The sequence below is a fragment of the Pelodiscus sinensis genome, chromosome 1 (genome assembly GCF_049634645.1).
Source record: "Pelodiscus sinensis isolate JC-2024 chromosome 1, ASM4963464v1, whole genome shotgun sequence".
Classification (NCBI taxonomy): domain Eukaryota; kingdom Metazoa; phylum Chordata; order Testudines; family Trionychidae; genus Pelodiscus; species Pelodiscus sinensis.
The window spans coordinates 95,943,826-95,966,492 of NC_134711.1; the positions used below are offsets into that span (position 1 = coordinate 95,943,826).

General features: G+C 47.0%; 1 protein-coding gene across 2 annotated transcripts in view; it reads left to right on the top strand.

Annotated features, from left to right (window-relative positions):
- PRDM4 (PR/SET domain 4) overlaps window positions 1-22,667 on the top strand; it is a 37,556-nt gene that overhangs the window by 13,621 nt on the left and 1,268 nt on the right. For both annotated transcript variants that reach the window (XM_075938356.1, XM_075938347.1), the window contains exons 6-10: window positions 664-782; window positions 12,772-12,857; window positions 16,195-16,322; window positions 17,899-18,213; window positions 20,585-20,753. In XM_075938356.1, the coding sequence (XP_075794471.1) occupies window positions 664-782; window positions 12,772-12,857; window positions 16,195-16,322; window positions 17,899-18,213; window positions 20,585-20,753 (817 nt within the window). The remainder of the gene's footprint in view (window positions 1-663; window positions 783-12,771; window positions 12,858-16,194; window positions 16,323-17,898; window positions 18,214-20,584; window positions 20,754-22,667) is intronic.

The following is a 22,667-nucleotide window of genomic DNA, read 5'->3' on the forward strand; positions in this document are numbered from 1 at the left end:
TTGTATTGCACTCTAGGGTTCCAAAGACTAGTTGGAAACTTCAGCTAAAGAAGTTTGTTTGCTTAGTGATGGTTCTTGTTGGGAACAAATTACCCCTGTGCTGAGCTGCACTATTTTCAACTTTGTTCTTGAAAGCTATCAAATGTATTGATATAGGGCTATAAATATAAATGTTTATTATTATTATTAATAATAATAAATAATATGGATACAGGAATTTATCCGCCCATCACAGAAATACATTTGCCTCTGGCAGAAATGCAGAAGCTATTTAACAGGGCCTAGCAACAATTCTGGCAATTTGTGGGGATTAGGTAGACTAAATTCGTGGGAATTTAGGTAGGTCCTGAAATGATACATTTTCTTGTTCTGCTGAAAGTTCCATGAAGTCTTTAGTTTTACAAGCTCATCTGAAAGTAAATGACTTGCTTTAGAACACAAAAATAAATATTGTAATTAGGACAAAATGGCTCTGTGGGGTGTTATCTGATGGTAGTGGCTCTTGTTTCTGTGATAATTGTATCCCATTTATGGAATGCAAGGTTTTATGGTCTGATACCCTGGTGTAACTCTCAGAACAGTATCTGAAAAACAGCCCATTTTTTGGTAGTGCTTGACTTGTTTAAATAATTGACTCTGCAGTCAGTGCCTTTCTGCTGATAGGTGTGTGGACAAGGGAGACCATTCCTGTGAGGACATGCTTTGGACCTCTGATTGGGCAACAAAGTCACTCTTTGGAAGTAGCAGATTGGACAGACAAGGCAACCAATCACATTTGGAAGGTCAGCGTATATCAAATCTCCTAAATTGTATGTCGGTGTCAAAAGTCCCAGTATGAGATTCTGTGCTTCGTTTAAGTGCTTTAAAGATCTATTTAGAATGACCAACTCTGATGCTAAAATCTTGGCACTATTGATTTTGTGGTTAAAGGTGACACTGTAGTCCTGATTCTTTAGTGTCTACTTAGTCATCACTCCCAAATTTGGGTTTCTTGTCTCAAAGGTATATTTTCTCTCCAGTGTGTGATGCTGGTTTTACCCAGAGGTGATGTCTGATGATGGTTTGGCTTGCAGAACCTGCAAGACAGTTGAATGAAGATAGAGGTATTCCTTTTGTGGGAGTCTCTCTAGACAAAATCAAAAGAACTGTTTCTGTAACTACATCAGGGTTCTAAGTAGGAACTGCCATCACCTTTTTTTCGCTCTGAAGTCCTAGCTGAGATGTCCTAGTGCCAAGACGCTATCAGCACTGAAATGTTGGAAACAATTTGCAGGCCCAGACTGAGGTGGCTCCAGTACCTACTGAGTCTCATTCAGTGCTGCAGCTCTAAGAATGAATAAAACAGCTGCTTCTTTGAGGAGTATCCCTGTGAGTGCTCCACCTTAGGAGTTTGAGCGCCACAGCACGCCCAGCCGGAAGATTTCAGTAGTAGTGTTAGTGACAGGTCGTTTGCGCGTGCACAGCACACTCCACATGCTGGGCAGTTAATGTGCATGCCCTTCAGTTCCTTCTCTACCACCAGTGGCATTGGTCAGAACCCACAGTACGCTGTGCATTGAGCTCCTCAGACAGCCTTTTTACCACAAATTTTAGTCAGCTTTTACCTTAAAATTGCCTCCCTTGTCCCCTGTGGGGGCTCCAGACAAGAGCTTTCCAGTGCTGCGATCACCTACTGCACCCTGGGGGTCCCAAGACTTGGCTACAATGCTGAAACAAGCTAGCAAGCCTAAGCCCCCTGCGGCACAAAAACCCAGGGCAACCCCCATTACCACCAGCTCTGCGCTCCACTATTGATAAAAATAGCGGATGTACCAAAGCCTCACGCTTGACACCACTGGCATGTGTACTTTCTCCAGTACCGGGCAAGTCAAAAGGCACACAGGCACTTATGCCTCAAACTTATTCTTTTACAATTGCAGACCAACCAAAAGTTAACCTCGGTACCCACAACTCTGCTTTTTGGTACTGACACCTCCCCAGCACTAGCCAGGTTCTCTCCAGCAAATATAACACCTTCTGCACCTCCTTTATCTAGTGAGAAGGAAGCCGTGTCTCTCTCAAATGCCATGTCACCCAGGCATTCCTCTCCTAAGAGGAAGATGCCTCAGCCATAACCTATGATACCTCAGTGGCACCCCAATCAATGGCTACTACCTCTTAGCCCTACTGGGACCCCTGGGCATCTTTCAGAACATACCAGCAGCAGCAACAATACCATCATGCTAATCAGGTTCATTCAAGACCCACACTGGTCACCTCCCTAGATGTGTCTGGGGATCAAATCAACTTTGATCACCCTTTCAGCGACAATGACTCAAACAATTCATCCTCACCCACCAACTCAGTTGTCCTCCTCCCCTCAGGTGGTGATTCCAGGGTTTTCCAGGACCTCTTTAAAAGGGTGGCTGATGTATTAGAAATTTCATTAATGACGCAGCCTGACACTCAACATAAGCACACGAGCATCCTACAAGTCACACTGGTGGTTAACTTAGTGCTACCCATGGACCCTGCCCTCATGGATCCCACTAAACAACTGTGGCAAACACCCACCACTATATCCCCGGTGGGCAAAAAGGCAGATAGAAAATATTACGTCTCCTCTCAGGGTGCGGAATTCCTCTTCACATACCCTCCTGCCAATTTCCATGTTGTTGACGCTGCCAACCAGAGGGCAAACTTACCTTACCAAAATCCACTCCTGATAAGGAGTGGAAATGACTTGACCTTTTGGGTAGAAAAGCCTACTCCTCTGTCTCCCTCCAGCTTCGCATCTTGAACTACATGGCTGTGCTTGTAAAATATACACATCACATCTTCAAGAAGATATCCACTTTTATTCAGTATCTTCCAGAACAAAAAAGGGAGCAGTTTAAAGCCAACACAAATGAGGGCTCCTAAATAGCCAGGACAGCCCTACAGGCTGCCCTTGACTCTGCTGACACTGCCGCTTGTTCCCTTGCAGCCGCGGTTTTGATGAGGAGAGCATCCTGGCTCCATATAGCTGGCTTCCCAAAGGAAGTCCAGACAAGGGTGGAAGACCTCCCATTTGAAGACCCAAAGCTCTTCACGGAGTCTACCAACACTTTGTTGCATTCCTTGAAAGATTTTAGAGCCACTCTTTGCACACTGTGCATTCAAATTCCTGTGCCAAGATGAAAACAAAACAAATGCTATACATAGAGACACAGACCTGCTTTCTTTACTCAACCACGGAGGCACTATGACCAGAGGAAGTGCCAGTGCCAGGGCAGAAAGCGGCAATCCGTCAACCAGCCCACCCCATCCCAGCTCTCTAATAATAGATAAATGTTTTGAAGCTCAGTTTGGGAGTCAAATTTGTCTCTCCCCACCCGTCCTTCATGATATTCCAATATCCATACAACACCTAGCACCGTTCTATCATTACTGGTGCCTCATAACATCCGACAAGTGGGTGCTGGATGTCATAAAGAATGGATACTGCATACCGTTTCTGTCCATCTCCAAACCTCAACCACCCACTCCATCCCTCGTGAGTCTATCCTCTGCCAAGAAATCGACCACCTGCTCTCCATCAAAGTAGTGGAACATTCCCCACTAGTACCACAACACTGGCGTCTATTTCCGGTATTTCCTCACAGAAAAGAAGTGAGGGGGATGGAGGCCAATCTTAGATCTCAGAGGCCTCAACAGGTATGTTCTTTCCCAGTACTTCTGTTTTGTTACCCTTTCCACCATCATCCTCTCCCTCAACAAAGATGACTGGTTGGCGACTGTCATCCTCCAGGATGTGTGTTTCCATGGGCCTATCCACCCCCCACACAGGAAATACCTCAGATTTACTGCAGGTGGACACCACTTCCAGTACATGGAACTCCCCTTCAGCCTTTCCACTGCACCAAGGGTATTCTCTAAGGTACTGGCAGTAGTCGCAGCTCATCTGTGCAGGCAGGGAGTGTCCATTTTCCCTTATCTGGATGACTGCCTTATAAGGGCCAACTCCCTTCAAGAAACACAAAAGTCAGTATCACCATGGAACTCTTTCTATCCCTGGGCCTCCAGATGCACCTCTCAGAATGTCAACTCCAACCAACCCAGGTGCTAGAGTTCATAGGGGCCCGACTAGATTGCACCACCGCCACTGCATCTTTGCCCCATCACAGATTCCTGGCCATACGGGAGCTCATCCAACTGCACTGCACAGCTCTCCAACTACGCGCCAGAGCATGTCTCTCACTTGTAGACCACATGGCAGCAGCCACCACCATAGTCCCTCATGCCACATTACACGAGGCCACTACAATACTGGCTCAGCACAGTATAGAAATAAGACCAAGAAGATACAGCTTCCTCAAGCTGGTCTCGGTGCCAGTCACCATCAGAAACTTGCTCCAGTGGTGGTTGAACGCACAAAACATGTGCGCTGGGGTCCCCTTCCAAAAGTGAGTCCCCTCCACTATGATTACCATGAATGTCTCCCAAATAGACTGGGGAGCCCACCTTGGCACCCTTACCACACAAGCCCGATAGTCACCCACAGAGACCATTCTGCACATCAATACCCTCAAGCTCTGTGCAGTATTCTATGCCTGCCAGCATTTCAAGGACCACATTTCCAACTCCACTGTGCAGATTTTTACAGGCAACCAAGCTGCAATGTTCTACATCAACAGGCAGGGAGGGGCCAGATCTTACCCCCTCTGCAAGGAAGCAGTCCGCCTCTGGATGTGGTGCATTGCACACAGCATAACCCTAGTCGCCTCACACCTCGCAGACAAAGACAGCCTAACAGCTGATTTTCTCAGCAGGAATTTCTCCAGCTGCAAGATCCCACCATCTTATATCAAATCTTCCAGTGCTGGGGTTTTCCCCAGATAGACCCATACCAACACAAAGTGCCTACAGTACTGCTCATGTGCAGGCATCGGCTCACACTCCCTGGGGGAGACATTTACGATCCACTGGGGCATAGTACTTCTCTATACATTTCTACCGATACATCTTCTCTATCGAGTGGTCAACAAAATCTGAAGCCACTGACAGGCCGAGACAGATGTGGTACACTTACTTGCTCCAAATGTCATCCAAACGGCCATGGTGTCTCCCTCGGCTCCCGCATCTCGTTACCCAGCACTGTGGCCGCCTCCATCACTCACACCTTTGCACTCTCCAGCTCCAGGCATGGTTTCTCATTGGCTCACTCCACTAGAATCACAATGTACAAATCAAGTCCAAGAAATTCTCAACAGCCACAGAACATCCACTTGGAAATCTTACCTGTACAAATGGCAACGTTTCGCTGCTTGGTCCCAAAGAAGCAACCTTGATGTGGCCTCAGCTCCACTACCTGTGGACCTTAAGAACTTGGACCTTTCCCTGAGCTCCCTTAAAGTCCATCTTGCTGCAATCACAGCTCTTCACCAACCAATAGACGATACATCAGTTCATACACCTGATAAATAAAGGGTTTCTCAAAGGCCTGCAAAACACTTACCTGCCCATCAAACCGCCAGTCCCCACCTGGGACCTCAGTCTCATTCTTAGGGCCCTAATGAGAGAGCCCTTCGAGCCGATGGCAACATTCTCAATGCTCCACCTCTCCATGAAAGTGGCCTTCGTTGTGGCTATAACATCTGCCAGAAGGGCTGGAGAAATCGTGGACCTCATGACAGACCCAGCATTTACCGTTTTCCATAAAGACAAGGTGGTACTTTGGCCTCACCCCAGGTTCATGTTGAAGGTCCCCTTTGCGTTCCATTACAATGAGCCCATCAGCTTACCTGTCGTCTTTTCTAAACCTCACGACAATAAGGCACAAGCAACGCTCCATACGCTCAACCTCCATAGGGCTATTATGTTCTATACAGATAAAACCCCACAGAACCAAAAGATTATTCATTTCAACTGCTGAACCAGCTCTGGGACTTTGTTTCCTCACAGAGACTCTCCAAATGGATAGTGGAGTGCATAAGAGTGGCATAAGCAGCCTTCAGCAAATAACCACCTGCACAACTTTGTGCGCACTCAACCAGAGCCATGGCTGCATCAACTGCATATATCCAGGGCATTCCCCTGTTAGATATCTGTAAATCAGCTACTTAGTCACCCGCTTATACTTTTGCAACCCATTATGCCCTCAACATCTCTCTCTCTAGGGGAAACCCTGTTCAGTCACTCTGTGTCACGGCTGCCCATAAGCTCCTCCTCCAGCGGACGCACTGATTCATAATCACCTAAAGTGGAGCACCCTCAGGGACACTCCTCAAAGAAGAAGAGGGTTACTCACCCTGGGTATGTCTACACTACAGCGCTAGTTCGAACTAACTTAGTTCGAATTAGTTAATTTGAACTAAGCTAATTCGAACTAACGCGTCTAGAACTAAAAACTAGTTCGAATTAGCGTTTTGCTAATTCGAACTAGCAAGTCCACATTGAGTGGACTCTGAACAGGGCTTAAGGATGGCCGGAAGCAGTGCCGGCAGGGCATCAGAGAAGGACTTAAAGCATGGAGATGCTGTCTCAGGCTAGCCGAGGGCTGCGCTTAAAGGGTCCCGACCCCCACCCCGGACACACAGTTCTAAGGGGTGCCCCGCTTGCAAAGAAGTTCTGGCTTGGAGTGCCCGGAGTACCCACACTGGGCACATCACACCACTCGGCCATCAGCCCGGCTACACTTGCCGCAGGCTGCCATCTGGGGAGAGGGGGCTATTGGGGGGCTGCAGAAGAGCTTCCACCCCCAGAAGCCCGCAGAGCCAGCCCAGTCCTCCCCATCGGGGGCTCGTACCCCATTCCTCCCTCACGTCCTTCCACTTACCCTTCCCTAGCCCCCCTTCTTATTGATGTACAAAATAAAGATAACGTTTCTTCCAACATTGACTCTGTCTTTATTGAACAAAACTGGGGGAGACTGGGAAAAGGGGGTGGGAGAGGGGAAGAGAAAGGCTGGGAGAGGGGAGGGCAACTAACATGATCAGGGGTTGGGAACAGGTCCCAGATGAAGAGAGGCTATAGAGACTGGGACTGTTCAGCTTAGAAAAGAGGAGACGGAGGGGGGACAGGATAGAGGTCTCTAAAAGCAGGGGTTGGGTGGAGAGGGTGCATTCAGAAAAGTTCTTCATGAGTTCCCATAAAGAAGGACTAGAGGACACCAAAGGAAAGGACTGGGTAGCAGGCTTGAAACTAGTAAGAGAAAGTTGTTGTTCAGAAAGCAAATAGTTAACCTGCGGAACTCCTTGCTGCAGGAGGCTGTGAAGGCTGGAACTAGAACAGAGTTTAAAGGGAAGTGAGATCAAGTCATGGAGGTTGGGTCCATGGAGTAGTCTTAGCCAGGGGGTAGGAGTGGTGTCCCTGCCCAAAGTTTGTGGAAGGCTGGAGAGGGATGGCACGAGACAAATGGCTTGGTCACTGTCTTTGGTCCATCCCCTCCAGGGTCCCTAGGGTTGGCCGCTGTCGGCAGACAGGCTACTGGGCTAGATGGACCTTTGGTCTGACCCAGGACGGCCATTGTAAGCTCAGGGCTCAGGGTCAGGGGTCTCAGTGGACCCCCTTGACTTTCATGCACACCTGCTCCTGGGTGGCCAGGCTGGCAGCTCTCCTGCCCTAGACGGCCACTTTCCTGTGCCTAGTGCGGAGATCGTGGACGAGGTCCACGATGTCCGCACTAGCCCAGGAAGGTGCCCGCCTCTTGCAGTCCAGGGCAAGCTCCCGGGAGCCGCCAGCCTGGTCCCGGGAAGAAGGGGTGGGCTGGGGGACATCGGGTGGGTGGCTCGAGCCGTGCCAGGTGCAGGGTCTGCTGGCTGGGTGCTGGCAGGCTTGCACCTGGCACGGGCACCGTAGCCAGCCCGTGCCCCTTTAAGGGGTCCGGGGCCGGGAAGGGGGCATAGAGTTTCCCTGGTGTTGACCAGAGTGGCCACCAGGGAAACCTGGGGAGGGCTAGCCTCCCACTAGTTCGAATTAAGGGGCTACACACCCCTTAATTCGAACTAGCTAGTTCGAACTAGGCTTAATCCTCGTAAAATGAGGTTTACCTAGTTCGAACTAAGCGCTCCGCTAGTTCGATTCAAATTCGAACTAGCGGAGTGCTAGTGTAGCGCCTATTAAAGTTAGTTCGAACTAATGTCCGTTAGTTCGAACTAACTTTGTAGTGTAGACATACCCCCTCTGAATTAACTGAGGTTCTTTGAGATGGGTGTCCCTGTGGGTGCTCCACCACCCACCTCTCCTCCCCTCTCTCAGTGCATCATCACGCATCGCTACCGGGGCAGAGAAGGAACTGAAGGGATTGTAGCCCGCGCATGTGCATTAACTGCCCGGCAAGTGAAGTGTGCTTCGCATGCGCAAACTACCTGTCACTAGTACTGCTATTGAAATCTTCTGGCCAGGCATGTTGTGGCGCCCAAACTCCTAAGATGGAGCACCCACAGGAACACCCATCTCAAAGAACCTCAGTTACTGCAGAGGGTGAGTAACCCACTCTAATCCAGTGCTGATACTCTGACTTTGAAACCATCCATAGCTATTGGTACCCAAAGACACCTAAGTTCAAAACACCAGTATCAATGCATTGTTCTGAAGAGAGGCCATAAAAAGCTTTCCTGGAGTCCACACTCCCCTGTCATCTGCTGATGTTGGATTATTGGTTCTGAATTCCTCTCCTCCTTCTGTTCAGTCAACTACGCTTTGACAGCCTTGAGGTTCCCAGGATAAATGCTTTATTATTTAAAGAAAAAAAGTGTGGCGGCCACTCCAGGACCATGCACCTAAAGTCTCAGTTCTGATTAGATTGAGCCATCTTGTGCCATATCTTTGATGTTCTAGCCTTTGCATTTTCATCCTATGTGTGTAGCAGGCAATCTGTGTCAGGTACAGGTCCTTTGAAAGTATTTTCATATTGTTTTAAGTTTACCTTCAGTCTGAGTGCACAGGTGGAAAGTGCTTAATTTATAAAATTGGGATTCTCAGCTGACATGTTGATATGTCATCTATTCCTTGGAAATCAGCATATGGCAGTTGCTACCAAGAAGGTGACATTGGCATTATATTCCCTTTCCTTGGGAGAGAAACTCTAGCTAATTATTCCACTTCAACTCACTTCAATCCATGGGATGCTTTCATTTAAGCAGCACATTTTTTAAAAAGAGACAGAAAAGGGGACCTGTGAACGGTTTCCTGACATGTCTTAGACATCATTGGTGCATTCATGTCTATATCTAGATTCTGAAAAACAGATAGGCTGCTTACCATGTATCTGGTGATATTTTTATCCAGACTTATATTTGTGACTGCCATAAAACTGATTGATTACAAAGGCACCATTCTTTCTTGACTGTATTTGCACCTCAGGTCATTCAAGGTGCAAAAAATAAAAGGTACCAGATGCTTTTCAGATCATTCCCTTTTCAGCTTCCTTAACGTTGATGGACTTAGAATGTTCTTCTCCAGACTTTTCTAAGTTTGTGGACTCTGTAGATGGTGAAAGCTCCAAATCACAGTACTGGAGTTGAAAACAATTTATTGAAGTTCTTTCCCTTTATCTAGGTAGATTATTTGAATTGAGGTGTCTTTTTGTGTGTGTGTTTAAAATCCCTAAATATTTCAGGTAGGTATCAGTCTGGCATTGTGTATTATACAAGGCAGGGCTACTCAACTTTGGAAGGGCTACTCAACTCTGGGGCTACAATGATACTCACAGCATATGCCTAGGGCCACGACTTAAGTGTGTTTGCATATACATGCAAATATATATATGCAAATATCTTCTTTCACGCTGACGGGAATGAATACAAAGATTAAGGCAAGACTATACAACACACAGGCCCCATTTAAGTCAGTTCTGTTGATATTAATAAAATACAATATTTACCGGTTTCCACCTATATGATAGCACTTTTAATGAGCAATGACAGTCCAGGAATTTAACTACTAAAACGCATATCAACAGAAGACTGTTATATTGACTTGCCATTGTGGAGCGTGTTCCCAGTGGAGGCCATGTTCAAAGGATCCCACCCTCGGGCTGCGTGTTGAGCCCCGCATAAGCCCAAACTGCACCACGGGTCACAAACAAACGGGCTGCTGGCCGAATAACCCTGATATAAGGGGATTAAATCACAACTAGATCTCTTTATTAAAAAAGAGTACAGCCATCGTTTCTCCAGTTCTGCTTCAGGATCAGATAAGATCCAATATCTTTGGCAAACTCCTATTTCTTGGGACTGGAATCTGGTATTCCTCTACATATTTCGTATGATTTTTTTTTTTCTAGAAGATCTGTCTTCAGGTCGCTCAAGATGGAGCCAAGATGGTGTTGATGGCTTTAAGGTGGTCTTTATGCTTTTCTCTTCAGACATCCTAAGTCAAATGTTAGCAACACTTTCTAGTTTATTGACTATTAGTCTGCAGGTTGGGGTAAGAGTATCCACTTGAGCCTGGAACCTCTCACATTGACTCCTGACTTCTGGAATGCTAAGATGCTTGATCAGGACATTTTTCAGAAGTCTAGCAACCCAGTCAAAAAGCAGAAACATTAGTTGAAATAACCCCCTCACTTTTAATGCTCTTACACTTTTTTTTTAATATTTAGAAACCGTGGTTTAGTTTTGTGTAGGGTGAGATTTCAAGTTCCATTCTTGCATGCACTGAGCAGCAGTCTTCACTTACCTCATAATAACGACATTTCTGGAAGGGTTGCTCCATGTACTACTAATATTGCTTGAAGTAACTGCTTTGTTTTGATGGTTGCACTGAAGAAACTGGATTTCTTTTTATCAGTGCAGTTGTGGGATGTTTTAATTGAGGGTGTATTTACACTGCAAATAAAAACTCCCTGCTGGCTTGAGCCAGCTGCAAAGCAGTATAGATTTACATAAGAACCATCATACTGAGTCACACCAAAGGCCCATGTAGCCCAGTTTCCTGTCTTCTAACAGTGTCCAGTGCCAGATGCCCCAGAGAGAATGAACAGAATAGGTAGTCATCAAGTGGTCCATTCTTTGTTACTATCAACTTCTGGCCAGCAGAGGCTAGGGATATCATCCTTGTCCATTCTGGCTAATAGCCATTGAATGGGCCTATCCTCCATTAATTTATCTAGTTCTTTTTTAAACCCTCTTATAGTCTTGGCATTCACAACATCCTCGGGAAAGAGTTCTACAGGTTGACTGTGTACTGTGTGAAGACAGACTTCTTTTTGTTTGTTTTAAACTTGCTGCCTATTAATTCCATTTGGTGATGCCTAATTCTTGTGTTATGAAAAGAAGTAAATAAAACTTCCTTATTCATTTTTCTACACTCCTCATTTCAGGCATCCTAGAACCTAGGCTCCAGTTTGAGCCTGATTAAGTGGCCCACAGCCTGAGCCAACTGGCATAGGCCAGCACTGTGTGTTTACCTGCTGTGTAAACATACCTGTAGTGACCTGAGGAATGTTTCTTCCAGTCCATATCTCTTTTACCTTTGGAGTTGGAAAGCCCTAGGAACCTTTGGTTTGTTATTGGTTAGAGTATCATTTGTACAGTGCACCTGTGAAAACAGAATTATTCATAGCCATTGCTGCATCCCTCAGACTTAGTGAGGTACAGATCAAATAGCCTATAAACCGTAGTCCATATGAGAACCATGTTTTTATCTATGTCCTTAGCCTAGTTTCCAGTCTAGTCATTTCTATTGTCATCTCATACTGGATGCTAGCTTGTCTGTATTTCCCCAAGTCTCTCCCTAGTTACGACTAGCACATATTCATTCATATGATAACTTCAGACATATTCAACTAAATACATGCATGTCTTATTTTTTTAATAGAATTTGCAAAGTTACTCAAAACTTTGTAGGTGCTTGAAGTAAAAAAATTCTCACCGATCTGTAAGAGTGACAAATTGTAATTTCTCATGTCTGTCATGTAGTTTTACCGATTTTCTATGCCTTGTTGTTCACCTAGAACTCCTCAGTATGCCTTTCTAGAATATTTGTACTGATTGATGATCTCCACATGCCATAATGTGCAGAGACCACTCAGAGAAGAGAGGTGTTACTTATTAGCAGTTGTTCTTCAAGAATGTCAGTTCTGCATATTCACTCTCCATCCACCCTCTCAGGGGAAGCAGCTGAGGGTTGGATGAAACCACTCCTACATCTCTATCATTGGATCTCTTCATGATGGGGAGGGAGGATGAATGGCCCCAATCAACACTATTGTAAAACTTTTCCACAGCTTGATGCCAGGAGGCATTAGTACTACCAGGGTGCCTATGCAAAGGTAACACTCTTGAAGACTGTTAACTCAGGCCAACAAATCATTGGCCTACCCTGTTTAATCAGTTAACTAATTTAAACCTGATTTTACATCCCTAGTGGGAGGGAGGCAGGGGGTAGGGATTAGTGCTATTGTGGTCATGGCTCCCATTAGGAATATGAGGTTCCAGTGATGTATGACTCTTGTCTGTCTAACCAAGTATGTGTGCTTGTTGCATGGCCTTGGTAATAGAAGGCTCAAGGGACTTCTGTGCAAGGTACATTGGTTCTGAGTTTGAAGACAAGCTCAGAAAAGAAATGACATTAAATCACCTCATGTAGTTTAGGCGCCCCTGTATTTTTCTGGCTTGGTTCACCATTGGGGGCAACAGGGGTAAGGCACAGTTAAGTCAGATGGTAGTTGTGTGGGAAGTGTCTTGCTGGAAAGAGCGCCTAGCTCAATCTGGGTAAGCAATTCCTCTCCTAAAGAAAGTGATGACCTCTGATCAAAATCATTGCCCTATCTTATCTAACACTGCTTGTTTTATCTTTTTCTGTCAGATGTACCACAATGGCGTCCTGGAGTTCTATATCATTACAGCTGATGAAAACCAGTGTAACTGGATGATGTTTGTACGCAGAGCCCGGTGAGAGCAGTGTGTACCCATATTGAGCAGATTTGAACCTTGTGATGTTGTCCTTTAAAAAAAGTATTATTTATACTACTGTAGCGCATAGGAGTTCCAGTCATGGTCCAGGATGCCCTTGTGCTAGGCGCTGTAAAAACATAGAACAAAAAAACCAGCCTCTGTCCCAAAGAGCTAATGATCCATGGTAAGGTGGGTGGGGATAGAACACAAATAGAGTGAATGTGTTGGTGGCAAATGTCATGTTAGATCCTTTAATTTGGAAGGCGTTATTTACAAGAGGATAAACTAAATGGAAGGAAAAGGGAAGGTGAGGGATGAAGGACAGGGGTGGAGTGAAGCTGAGGTGATAAGACTGAGGGAGAGGCAGGGTTGGTGCAAACAGCCAGTGCCCTTTACTCCATGTGACTCTGAAATCTGCCCCTGACGTAGGGAGAGTGAGTGAATGGGCAATCCACGGCAGTGACTGAGTGGTGCCGAGTGGTCCTTTGAGTGATTTCTAGGGAGCTGGGATTATCGCTAGGAGAAATTAAAAAAGTGGCAAGCAAGAGGCTGGTATGGGGACAGGGACTAATTATATTGTAAAGCATCACTTGAAATCTGTGAATTGAATGTAGCCATTTGTCCTTTTAAGCTTTAAGCCAAAAGATCTATTGTTGTCTCTTCTCTTCAATACTCCTTTAAAAATATATCTGTTAAGATGGAATTTATTTGCCTTTTTGCTTTACATCATTACTGATAAGATGGCTCCCAGGTACTGCAGTGGGCACCGAGACCATATTTTTGTGGGTTTCATTGCCTTTCTCCTAACTCCTACTGGTACTGAGCTGCGCTGGGAGCCTGCAAAGAGAGCTGTGCAAACTGATGTTAATAGTGTCCCATGAGTGGGCTAGTGGGAAGGATATTCTGTTTCCCTATTACTCCATGAGACAAAATAGATCGCCTCTATAACTCATTTCATCAGGCTAGTGAGCAGGAATCAAGAAGTTGCTTCTGGTTTTGGGTTTAGCAAAGTGGAGCAGTGTGCTGCATGTTTTACTATTGATCTGCTAGGCCACCAGGACACTATTGCCTCCTGGAAAATGTTGCCAACTGGTTTAAATGGAGCTAATTCTGCTTATACGACTCCTTTTATATTTTCTTTCCTAGTCTTTTTTTTTATTGTGGACATTAGAATGAAAATGGATCTTTGTTCTCTTAGAGCAGTGGTTTCCTACCTTTTTATGACCAAGATCACTTTTGAAATGACAGAATAAGCCAAGATCATCTACCACCCCATCCCTTCCTTGAAGCCCCACCCCTTCCTCTCTATTCTCTTCCTCTCCATCGCTTGCTATCCCCAACCCTTATACTGCTGCTTTTTTTTCACAATTCTTCTGTAGTAAGAGGTTTTTCCAACATTTGGCCTGTCTAGACTGGACCAAATGTCAACCTCTTCTTTTGGAAGCCCCTCCTTATTCCTTGTGGAAAGAGGAATATAGGGGTTACCAAAAGAGCACATTTGCTCTTCCACTAAAAAAAGCGGAAGAACAAATGCATCCTTGGATGTAGAAGAGTTTTTCTGGGATATCTCCGGAATCCTGAAAAACTCCTGCAGTCAAGCCTTATCCTCGCTGGGTTGAAGCAGGATGTGTAGACTCTGGGGTGGGAATGAGGGATTTGGGTGTGAGAAGGGGTGAGAGATGAAAGCTCTGGGAAGAAATCTGGATGCAGGAGGAGGTGGAGAAGGGGATGCTGGGTCAGGGAGGGGGTTTCTGGCGAGCCAGTGTTGGGGTCAGATATAGGGTTAGGGTACTAAGCAAGCCATAGGCTTGTGGATATGAGGGTGTAGGAATTTGGGTTAGGGTATGTGAGGGACTCAGGGCAGGGGGTTCCAGTGTATGATAGGTTCAGCTCGAGGGTCTGGGGGAAGGGGGAGTGCAGGAGTGTTATGATGCTGTGGGCAGATGGGGGTTTGATGGCCAGGCTTTATTTTTAAATAAAATACTATGTCAAACACAAAAAGTTTCTGCATTGTCTTTATTTATGAGAAGGGTGGGGAACCTGTTTTGAGTCAGGGGTCACTGACCCACAGAAAAGTCAGTTGGGACCACACAAGTGAGATGCAAAATAAAAACTCCTCCAAACCCCCCACAAGCCTCACTAATGTGGCCCCACCTGTGCTGGTAGGAGCAGGGCACATGGTATTGGGGAAGGGCTCCAGGGGACAAGGGACGGGGTGCTTGTAGGTGCTGGGGCAGAAGACTGGGTGCCAGGGCAGGGGACAGAGTGCTGGGGGCAGGGTGCCAATGGGGGCTGGGGCAAGGGCCAGAGGGCCAGTGGGTTCTGGGGCAAGGGCCTGGGGCAGAGGACAGGGTGTCAGTGGAGGAAAAGGACAGAGTGCCAGTGGGAACAGGGGGCAGGGTGTTGGCTGGAGCAGGGAATCCTTGGCACGCGCCTTTCTCCCCCCTCTTTTCCCCCCTCCCCCCAGAGGAGGGAAGCTCTGGCAAGAGCCTCCTCCCCTGCAAAGGAGGAAAGCCCCGGTGCACATTTCCCCCTGGGACTCCTCCCCCCCCTCCCCGGCACATGCATGCCCTCGGGACTCCTGTCTCCTCCCCCGCAGAGGAGGGGAACCCCGGTGCACGCCTCCCCACCTTAGGACGGAAGCCCTAGTGCACGCTTCCCCCCGGGACTCGTCCCTCCTCCCCCGCAGAGGAGGGGAGCCCCGGTGCACGTGCTTTCCCCCCCTCCCCGGCGTGCGCTTGCCCTTGGGATTCCTACCTCCTTCCCAACAGAGGAGGGGAGCCCCAGTGCGCGCCTCCCCTCTCCCCCCCAAGCCACAGCATGCGCCTTCCTCTGGGACTCCTACCTCCTCCCGGCACGCCACAGACCTGAAGGAGGGGAGTAGGTAGCGCACGTCTAGAAACCCCCGAAGTGGTGCACAGCTGTCGGACTTCCCTCCACCCCGCGGGAAGCCGGCACTACCTCCATTTTCGGAGGTAGGTAGTGGGGCTTCTTGGGGGTGGGGGAAATTGGGGGGCCCCCGAATGCCTTGCAATCGACTGGTCGAGCCCTCCCGATTGATCAGTCGATCGCGATTGATGGGTTGGTGACCACAGTCTTAGAGGGTCATCTTGCTCATTTCCCTGTTGGCTGTCCCTGGTACCAGTTATTTCCACAGCAGCTGTTGTGATGTCACAAATGTTTGATGACTTTATATTGGAAAAAGCAATAGGAATAAGTTTCATATCATCATCCCTTGCGATAAAAAATGAGCAAAGTGATAGAATGTCATTTGAGAAGAACTGATTCTGAAATGAATTTTGAAAGGTGTTTAAACTCTTCTTTGTTGGTATAGGAACCGAGAAGAGCAGAATCTGGTAGCTTATCCCCACGATGGAAAAATGTATTTCTGTACTTCTCAGGACATCCCTCCTGAACAAGAGCTTCTATTTTATTATAGTCGGGATTATGCTCGACAGATTGGTAAGAAGACAGGCACGTTATTTACTTTTACAAAGTTGAACTTGAGCTCCTTTTTATATGCTGCCTCTGGGTACTGTGAGCTGGGATTTCTTTGTTTGTCACACATGGTTGCGAGTCTCAGAGGGGTAGCCATGTTAGCCTCTAACTTTAAAAATGAGTTGCACCTTAAAGACTAACAAACAAAAATATATATAGTATCATGAGCTTTCATGGGCAAAACCCACTTCCTCAGATGAGCAGAGGCTTATTTGAGGAAGTGGGTTTTGCCCATGAGGTGCTAGAGGACTTTTGGTAGTGAATGGCATTGTAATCTCATTAAATTCGAATTCACTATAAGTAAATAACATTGGGTTATTCACTATTGCTATGGTGGTCCTTTAATTTCTCTCTGATCAGAATGAAAAGATTTAATATTACCATGGGACAGCGTGCTGTTTCTCTGCCACTCCCAAGTTATGGATGACAATAACAGGATGTATAAGATTCTCTAGATTTTGAGTGGTGAATTTCCACAGAACAAATGATGGTGAACTTTATACTTGCAGAAGCATTAGGGGCCAGGCCCTGAGCCAAACTACCGTACAGTATGAAATGCAATGCAAGCTTCCCTTCACCTGTCTGGCCTAGTTGAAAGCTTTATAGATGCCAACACTGATCAACAAGAAGGGAACTCTGGATCCACTTTTAGTTTTCTATCAGGAGGAACCAGACTCAAAAGAGGAGAGAATGTAAAATGACTTTCTCATTCATTGGACTTAAGGTTGGAGGATGCTGCTCCTGCCCATAATTCAGATGATGGACCATAATCTAAATTCCTTTCCTGGGTGTATTTAATCTGTATTGAGGCAACTCTTCCAATTCCAGTCAGGCCTTGGGGAAGCCCAGGCTCAGGGCTTTCACTCCACCAGCTGTGGCAGCCCAGACATGGGTCTTCTACTTCCCCCTCCCTGCCAGGGCATAGGGCTTCTTCTGCAGCTCCTGCCAGGGCTTGGGGTGACCCAGAAGGGACCCAAATTGGCAAGGGCCTCTGCCTTACTCTGTCCCTGTCCTGGACTAACAGCTAGGAGCCCCAGCTGAGGTGCTCCCAGCAGAATGAGGGAGATCCTACCTGTCGCCACCTCTGGGAACCTCCTCTAACTGCAGGAAGCAGGGAGGGTGCTGCCTTCACAGCCTAGGCCTGAAGGCAGCACAGAAGTGAAGCTGGCAATCTTCAGACCCCTCTATAACTACTTGAAATCTCCTTGGGCCCCATTATCTCATTTTGGGTCAGGACCCTCCATGGTTACACCACCATGAATTTCAGATATGAACACTTGAAATCATGAAATCGATCAATTTTAAAATCCTTACAGTGAATTTGGTAGGGCTCCAACCATAATCTACTGCAGTCTGTTATGTCCTTCAAAACATGCATACAAAATGTTTTAATAAACTGTAGAGAGTCCATTTCACTTGCTTATATGTAATACCAGAGAAATCAGGGCCAATGTGCAGCCATGTTATGAAGTGGACCAGCAAATGTTTTGTGTGTGAAGGAATGACATGTTTAATTAAAAGAAATGCTTTTGGGTCATAGGTGTCCCTGAACACCCAGATGTGCATGTGTGTCATTGTGGAAAGGAATGCACTTCCTACACAGAATTCAAAGCCCATCTGAGCAGCCACATCCATAACCATCTCTCCAGCCAGGGGCATAGCAGCAGCCATGGACCAGGCCACAGTAAGGAAAGGAAGTGGAAGTGCTCCATGTGCCCTCAAGCTTTCATTTCACCTTCCAAACTTCATGTTCATTTCATGGGACACATGGGCATGAAGCCACACAAGTGCGATTTCTGCAGCAAAGCTTTCAGCGATCCCAGCAACCTTCGGACTCACCTCAAGATACACACAGGTAAGGCAGAGGGCCTGATGCATGCTTTAAGATGCCATTTCAAAAAGACTGTTTGATGAAGTGAAGTAAACTTTAACAGCTGGCAAAGGTGGCAGATTCTCAGCCCAGGAGACTGAAATTCTTTGTTTAAACACAAAATAGGCCCAATACATACTGCAGCAATGCAAACTTACCCCTGGTGCTATTTGTACATGCTTCAGCCTTGACTTGGAAGGACTGTGTATCTCTCCAGATACTTGTAATACCTCCAGCACCTTGGTACCTGGGGACTGCCTCTGGAGTGAGAGAGTAACAGTATCCGAGGGCTACTCAGTTTTTGATCTTACGTGCTGAGACTGCTGATATGAGTGTGCCAGTTGTGTTGGGAGTTTCAGGATGTGGATGCTTAACCATTAGGAACTGGACTAACCACCAGCTCATTTCCACATAAACAACTGAACAATTGTCAGGTGGTAATCACTAATCCAATTCTGCCAGCTTTAAACAAATGACAAAGGAATTAATTACACTGGGGTATGTAATAAGGATGTTAAGAGGTGGGTAATTGTCTAATCATGTAGTCTATACAGTTTGTACCAACTACATGCTCCGTTGATAAGGGAAGGAGCTCTATCCCAGCTCATGCTGGGTCTGGGATCTACCCCCGCTGCAGCTCTGCATTTTAAATGTAGTAAAGAGTTGGGCCAGCTCTTTAAAATGCATAGCCGCTGGGTCCGGGGCCTACTCCTGCTGCAGCTCTGCATTGCATTGCATAGCCGCAGCGGGGTAGTTCCCACACCTGGCACAAGCCAGGCTTGCTCAGCCCCAGCTTGTACCAGGTCCAGCAGCCCGCTGGGACCCTTCCCATGGACAGGGGCTGCTGCTGTGAAGCAGCCCCTATCAGTGGCAGCTGGGGCTGGCCACAGGCAGAGGCTGCTTCATGGCAGCCTCCTCTGCTGCCGCACCCCCCACACACTCTGGGTGGGCCAGGGATGGGGCAGATGGCACTGCAGAGATGGTGGCTGGGGGAACTGGCTGCCCCCCCTTGCTGTCTCTGATATAGAGGCAGCAAGGGAGGGGGGGAAAATGTGAGTAGTCACTTACATCCCTAGTCCATAACCAAGCCTTTATCCAGATTCTTCATTGCTCAGAGGTTAAATAAGGGGTCAGAGCCTGTGGATTTCACCAGTTACATATTGGTTTGAAGTTTTTGGCTTTAGATTTGAATCTTAAAGATAAATATTTTTTTCAGACTTCTTAGTTAAATGGGTACCTGGTGGTGGTAATAATTCTTAATTGTTAGTGCTTGAACATCAGTATTATTGCAGAGGTTATGAAGTAAGCATTATTATCCTCATTTTATAGATAGGGAAACAGCAGAACAGAGCAGTGAAGAGATGTGAGAAAATAAGAATGGCCACGTGGGGTAGACGAGTGGTCTATAGCCAATATCCTGTGTCTCGATCATTGCCAATTACAGATGTTAAGAATAAGGCTAAGATTTTTGTCATGGATATTTTTAGTAAAAGGCACAGGCAGATCATAGGCAATAAAGAAAAAATGCATGGAAGCCTTGTTAAAAATATCTATGGGCCCCCACACCATCTGTAGTGGGGAGCTGTGCAGCAGCTAGGAGCTCTGGGCTCCAACTATGGGTTGGAGGTCCAATGCCCCCCACAGTCCCTGGCTAACATCTGGGGGCTGCAGGGCACTCCTGCCATCTGTGGCAGTTTGGAGCTCCAGAGGCCAATAGAGGTGGTAGGGGTATCCAGTCACTCCTGTCCCCCATGAGTGGCAGACAACCCTGCAGCTCTCAACATGGATTCTGTGATCTCTGCAACTAAATCGTAGCCTTAGCTATGAAAAAAGGGCAATTATCAAGTAATCCATCTGCCGTTATCTGGTCCCAGCCTCTGGCCATCAGCTAGCAGCCATTGGTGGACTTGCCCAAGGTCACCCAAAGGCCACTGGCCAAACCAGAAATAGGACTAAGAGGCAGTGTTTGAGATTTCTGTGTTCCAATTCTTATGCTTGAAATACCACTCTTAAGGTCAAGTGCTTACTACCGAAGGACATCACTAGTGCTTAAAATATGTGATTATTCATTAGATGTATTTGATCTACAATAAAGACCTTTTGGCTGAACTCACTCAGCATCTAGGGCCTGCCCCTTTATAAGGTTCCCAGCTTTGGAGCGACTGAATTGAGCCCGAGTGCCAAATGGTGATTTCTTACACAGCTAGCCCAGACTTAATAGGTTATCATTCTGAGTTAGAAACAGAGCTGCAGGAGTAAAAGGATGAATTCTTAATCTTGTTTCAGGGAAAGATTTTTCTGTAGTGGATGGGTTTTTTTCCAGACTTATTGTCACTGTTTGTGTGTGCAATTCCAGGTCAGAAAAATTATCGCTGTGTCCTCTGCGAAAAGTCCTTCACTCAAAAGGCTCACCTGGAATCGCATATGGTCATCCACACTGGAGAGAAGAACCTGAAGTGCGATTACTGTGACAGGCTGTTCATGCGGAGGCAGGACCTCAAGCAGCATGTACTTACCCACACCCAGTAAGTGATCTTAAATACAGCAGCTGCCAACAGGCAGCCTCTTGCAGACTTATGGAGTAAATAACAGATCTGGACAATAGAGAATACTCTGAACACACTCAGGAGTCTGGATTTAAGAAAAAATAAATAGTATGGCATAGGTTACTGAGAAGTGCTTCTTGATCACGAAAATGTCCACACAGTGTGCTGGGGTGATCAAAAAGGCAAATAGAATGTTAGGAATTATTAAGAAAGGGATAGAAAATAAGACACAGAATAGCTTACTGCCCCTGTATAAAACTATGGTACGCCCACCTCTTGAGTACTGTGTACAGATGTGGTCTCCTCACCTCAAAAAAGATATTTTGGCCTTGGAAAGGGTTCAGAAAAGGGCAACTAAAATGATTAGGGGTTTGAAACAGGTCCCATATGAAGAGAGGCTAAAGCGACAGGGACTTCTCAGTTTGGAAAAGAGGAGGCTGAGGGGGGGATATGATAGAGGTCTATAAAATCATGAGTGGTGTGGAGAGGGTGAATAAAGAAAAGTTATTCATAAGTTCCCATAACATAAGGACTAGAGGACACAAAATGAAATTAATGGGTAGCAGGTTTAAAACTAATAAAGGAAAGTTCTTCTTCACATACCGCATAGTCAACCTGTGGAACTCCTTGCCCGAGAAGGCTGTGAAGGCTAGAACTATAACAGAGTTTAAAGAGAAGCTAGATAAATTCGTGGAGGTTAGGTCCATAAAAGGCTATTAGCCAGGGGGTAGGAATGGTACCCAGGCCTTTGTTTGCCAGAGACTGGAGATGGATGGCAGAAGACAAATCGCTTGATCATTGTCTTCGGTCCCCCCCATCCGGGGCACCTGGCGCTGGCCACTGTTGGCAGACAGGCTGCTGGGCTAGATGGACCTTTGGTCTGACCCAGTACGGCCATTCTTATGTTCTTATCAACTCTAGGAGAGCTGTTACGTGCTTTTTGTTGGATGGAATATTCTGGCAGGAAAACTACCACTGAACTTTCCAAGACTTCTGCAAAATTTGCTTTTGTTGCTACTAGTGGATTTAGCGCCAGTGTAACAAAGCAACCCACACTGAGGATAGGGAGCCTTTGTGTGTGCACAATGGTTTGTAAACCCCATACAGTTATGTCCCACCCCGAATATGAAATTTACAAAGTTTCCTTATAAACAGGAAGCTCATTGTAATACAGGCAGTCCCCGAGTTACGCGGATCCGACTTATGTCGGATCCGCAGTTACAAACGGGGCCCGTCTCCCTGGTCTCCAGCAGACCAGGGAGACGGGGAGCAAAGCCGCGGAACACGCGGGCAGCGGACAGCCCAGATGCGTCTGGGCTGTCCCGCTGCCCCCGTGCTCCGCGGCTTTGCTCCGGACGCCTGTGGTACAGCAGCTGGGGCGCTGCCGGTTGATCCCGTAGCGCTGCTCTGGGTGCTACTGGACCAACCCGGCAGCACCCCAGCTGCTCTGCCCCAGGCGTCCTGATTCAGCCACTGCTGGTCAGTTTCAGCAGCGGCTGAATCAGGACACCTGGGGCAGAGCAGCTTGGGTGCTGCTGGGTTGGTCCAGTAGTGCCGAGGAGCGGCGGCGCTCCTGGCCCAACCCAGCAGCACCCCAGCTGCTCTGCCCCAGGCGTCCCCAAGTCAGCTGCTGCTGAAACTGACCAGTGGCTGACTACAGGAAGCCCCTGCCCCGGGCTTCCTGGAATCAGCCACTGATCAGTTTCAGCTGTAGCTGACTTGGGGATGCCTGGGGTTCTTAAGTTGAATCTGTATGTAAGTCAGAACTGGCGTCCAGCTTCAGCTGCTGTTGAAACTGATCAGTTTCAGCAGCAGCTGAATCTGGATGCCAGTTCCGACTTACATACAGATTCAACTTAAGAACAAACCTATCTTGTACGTAACCTGGGGACT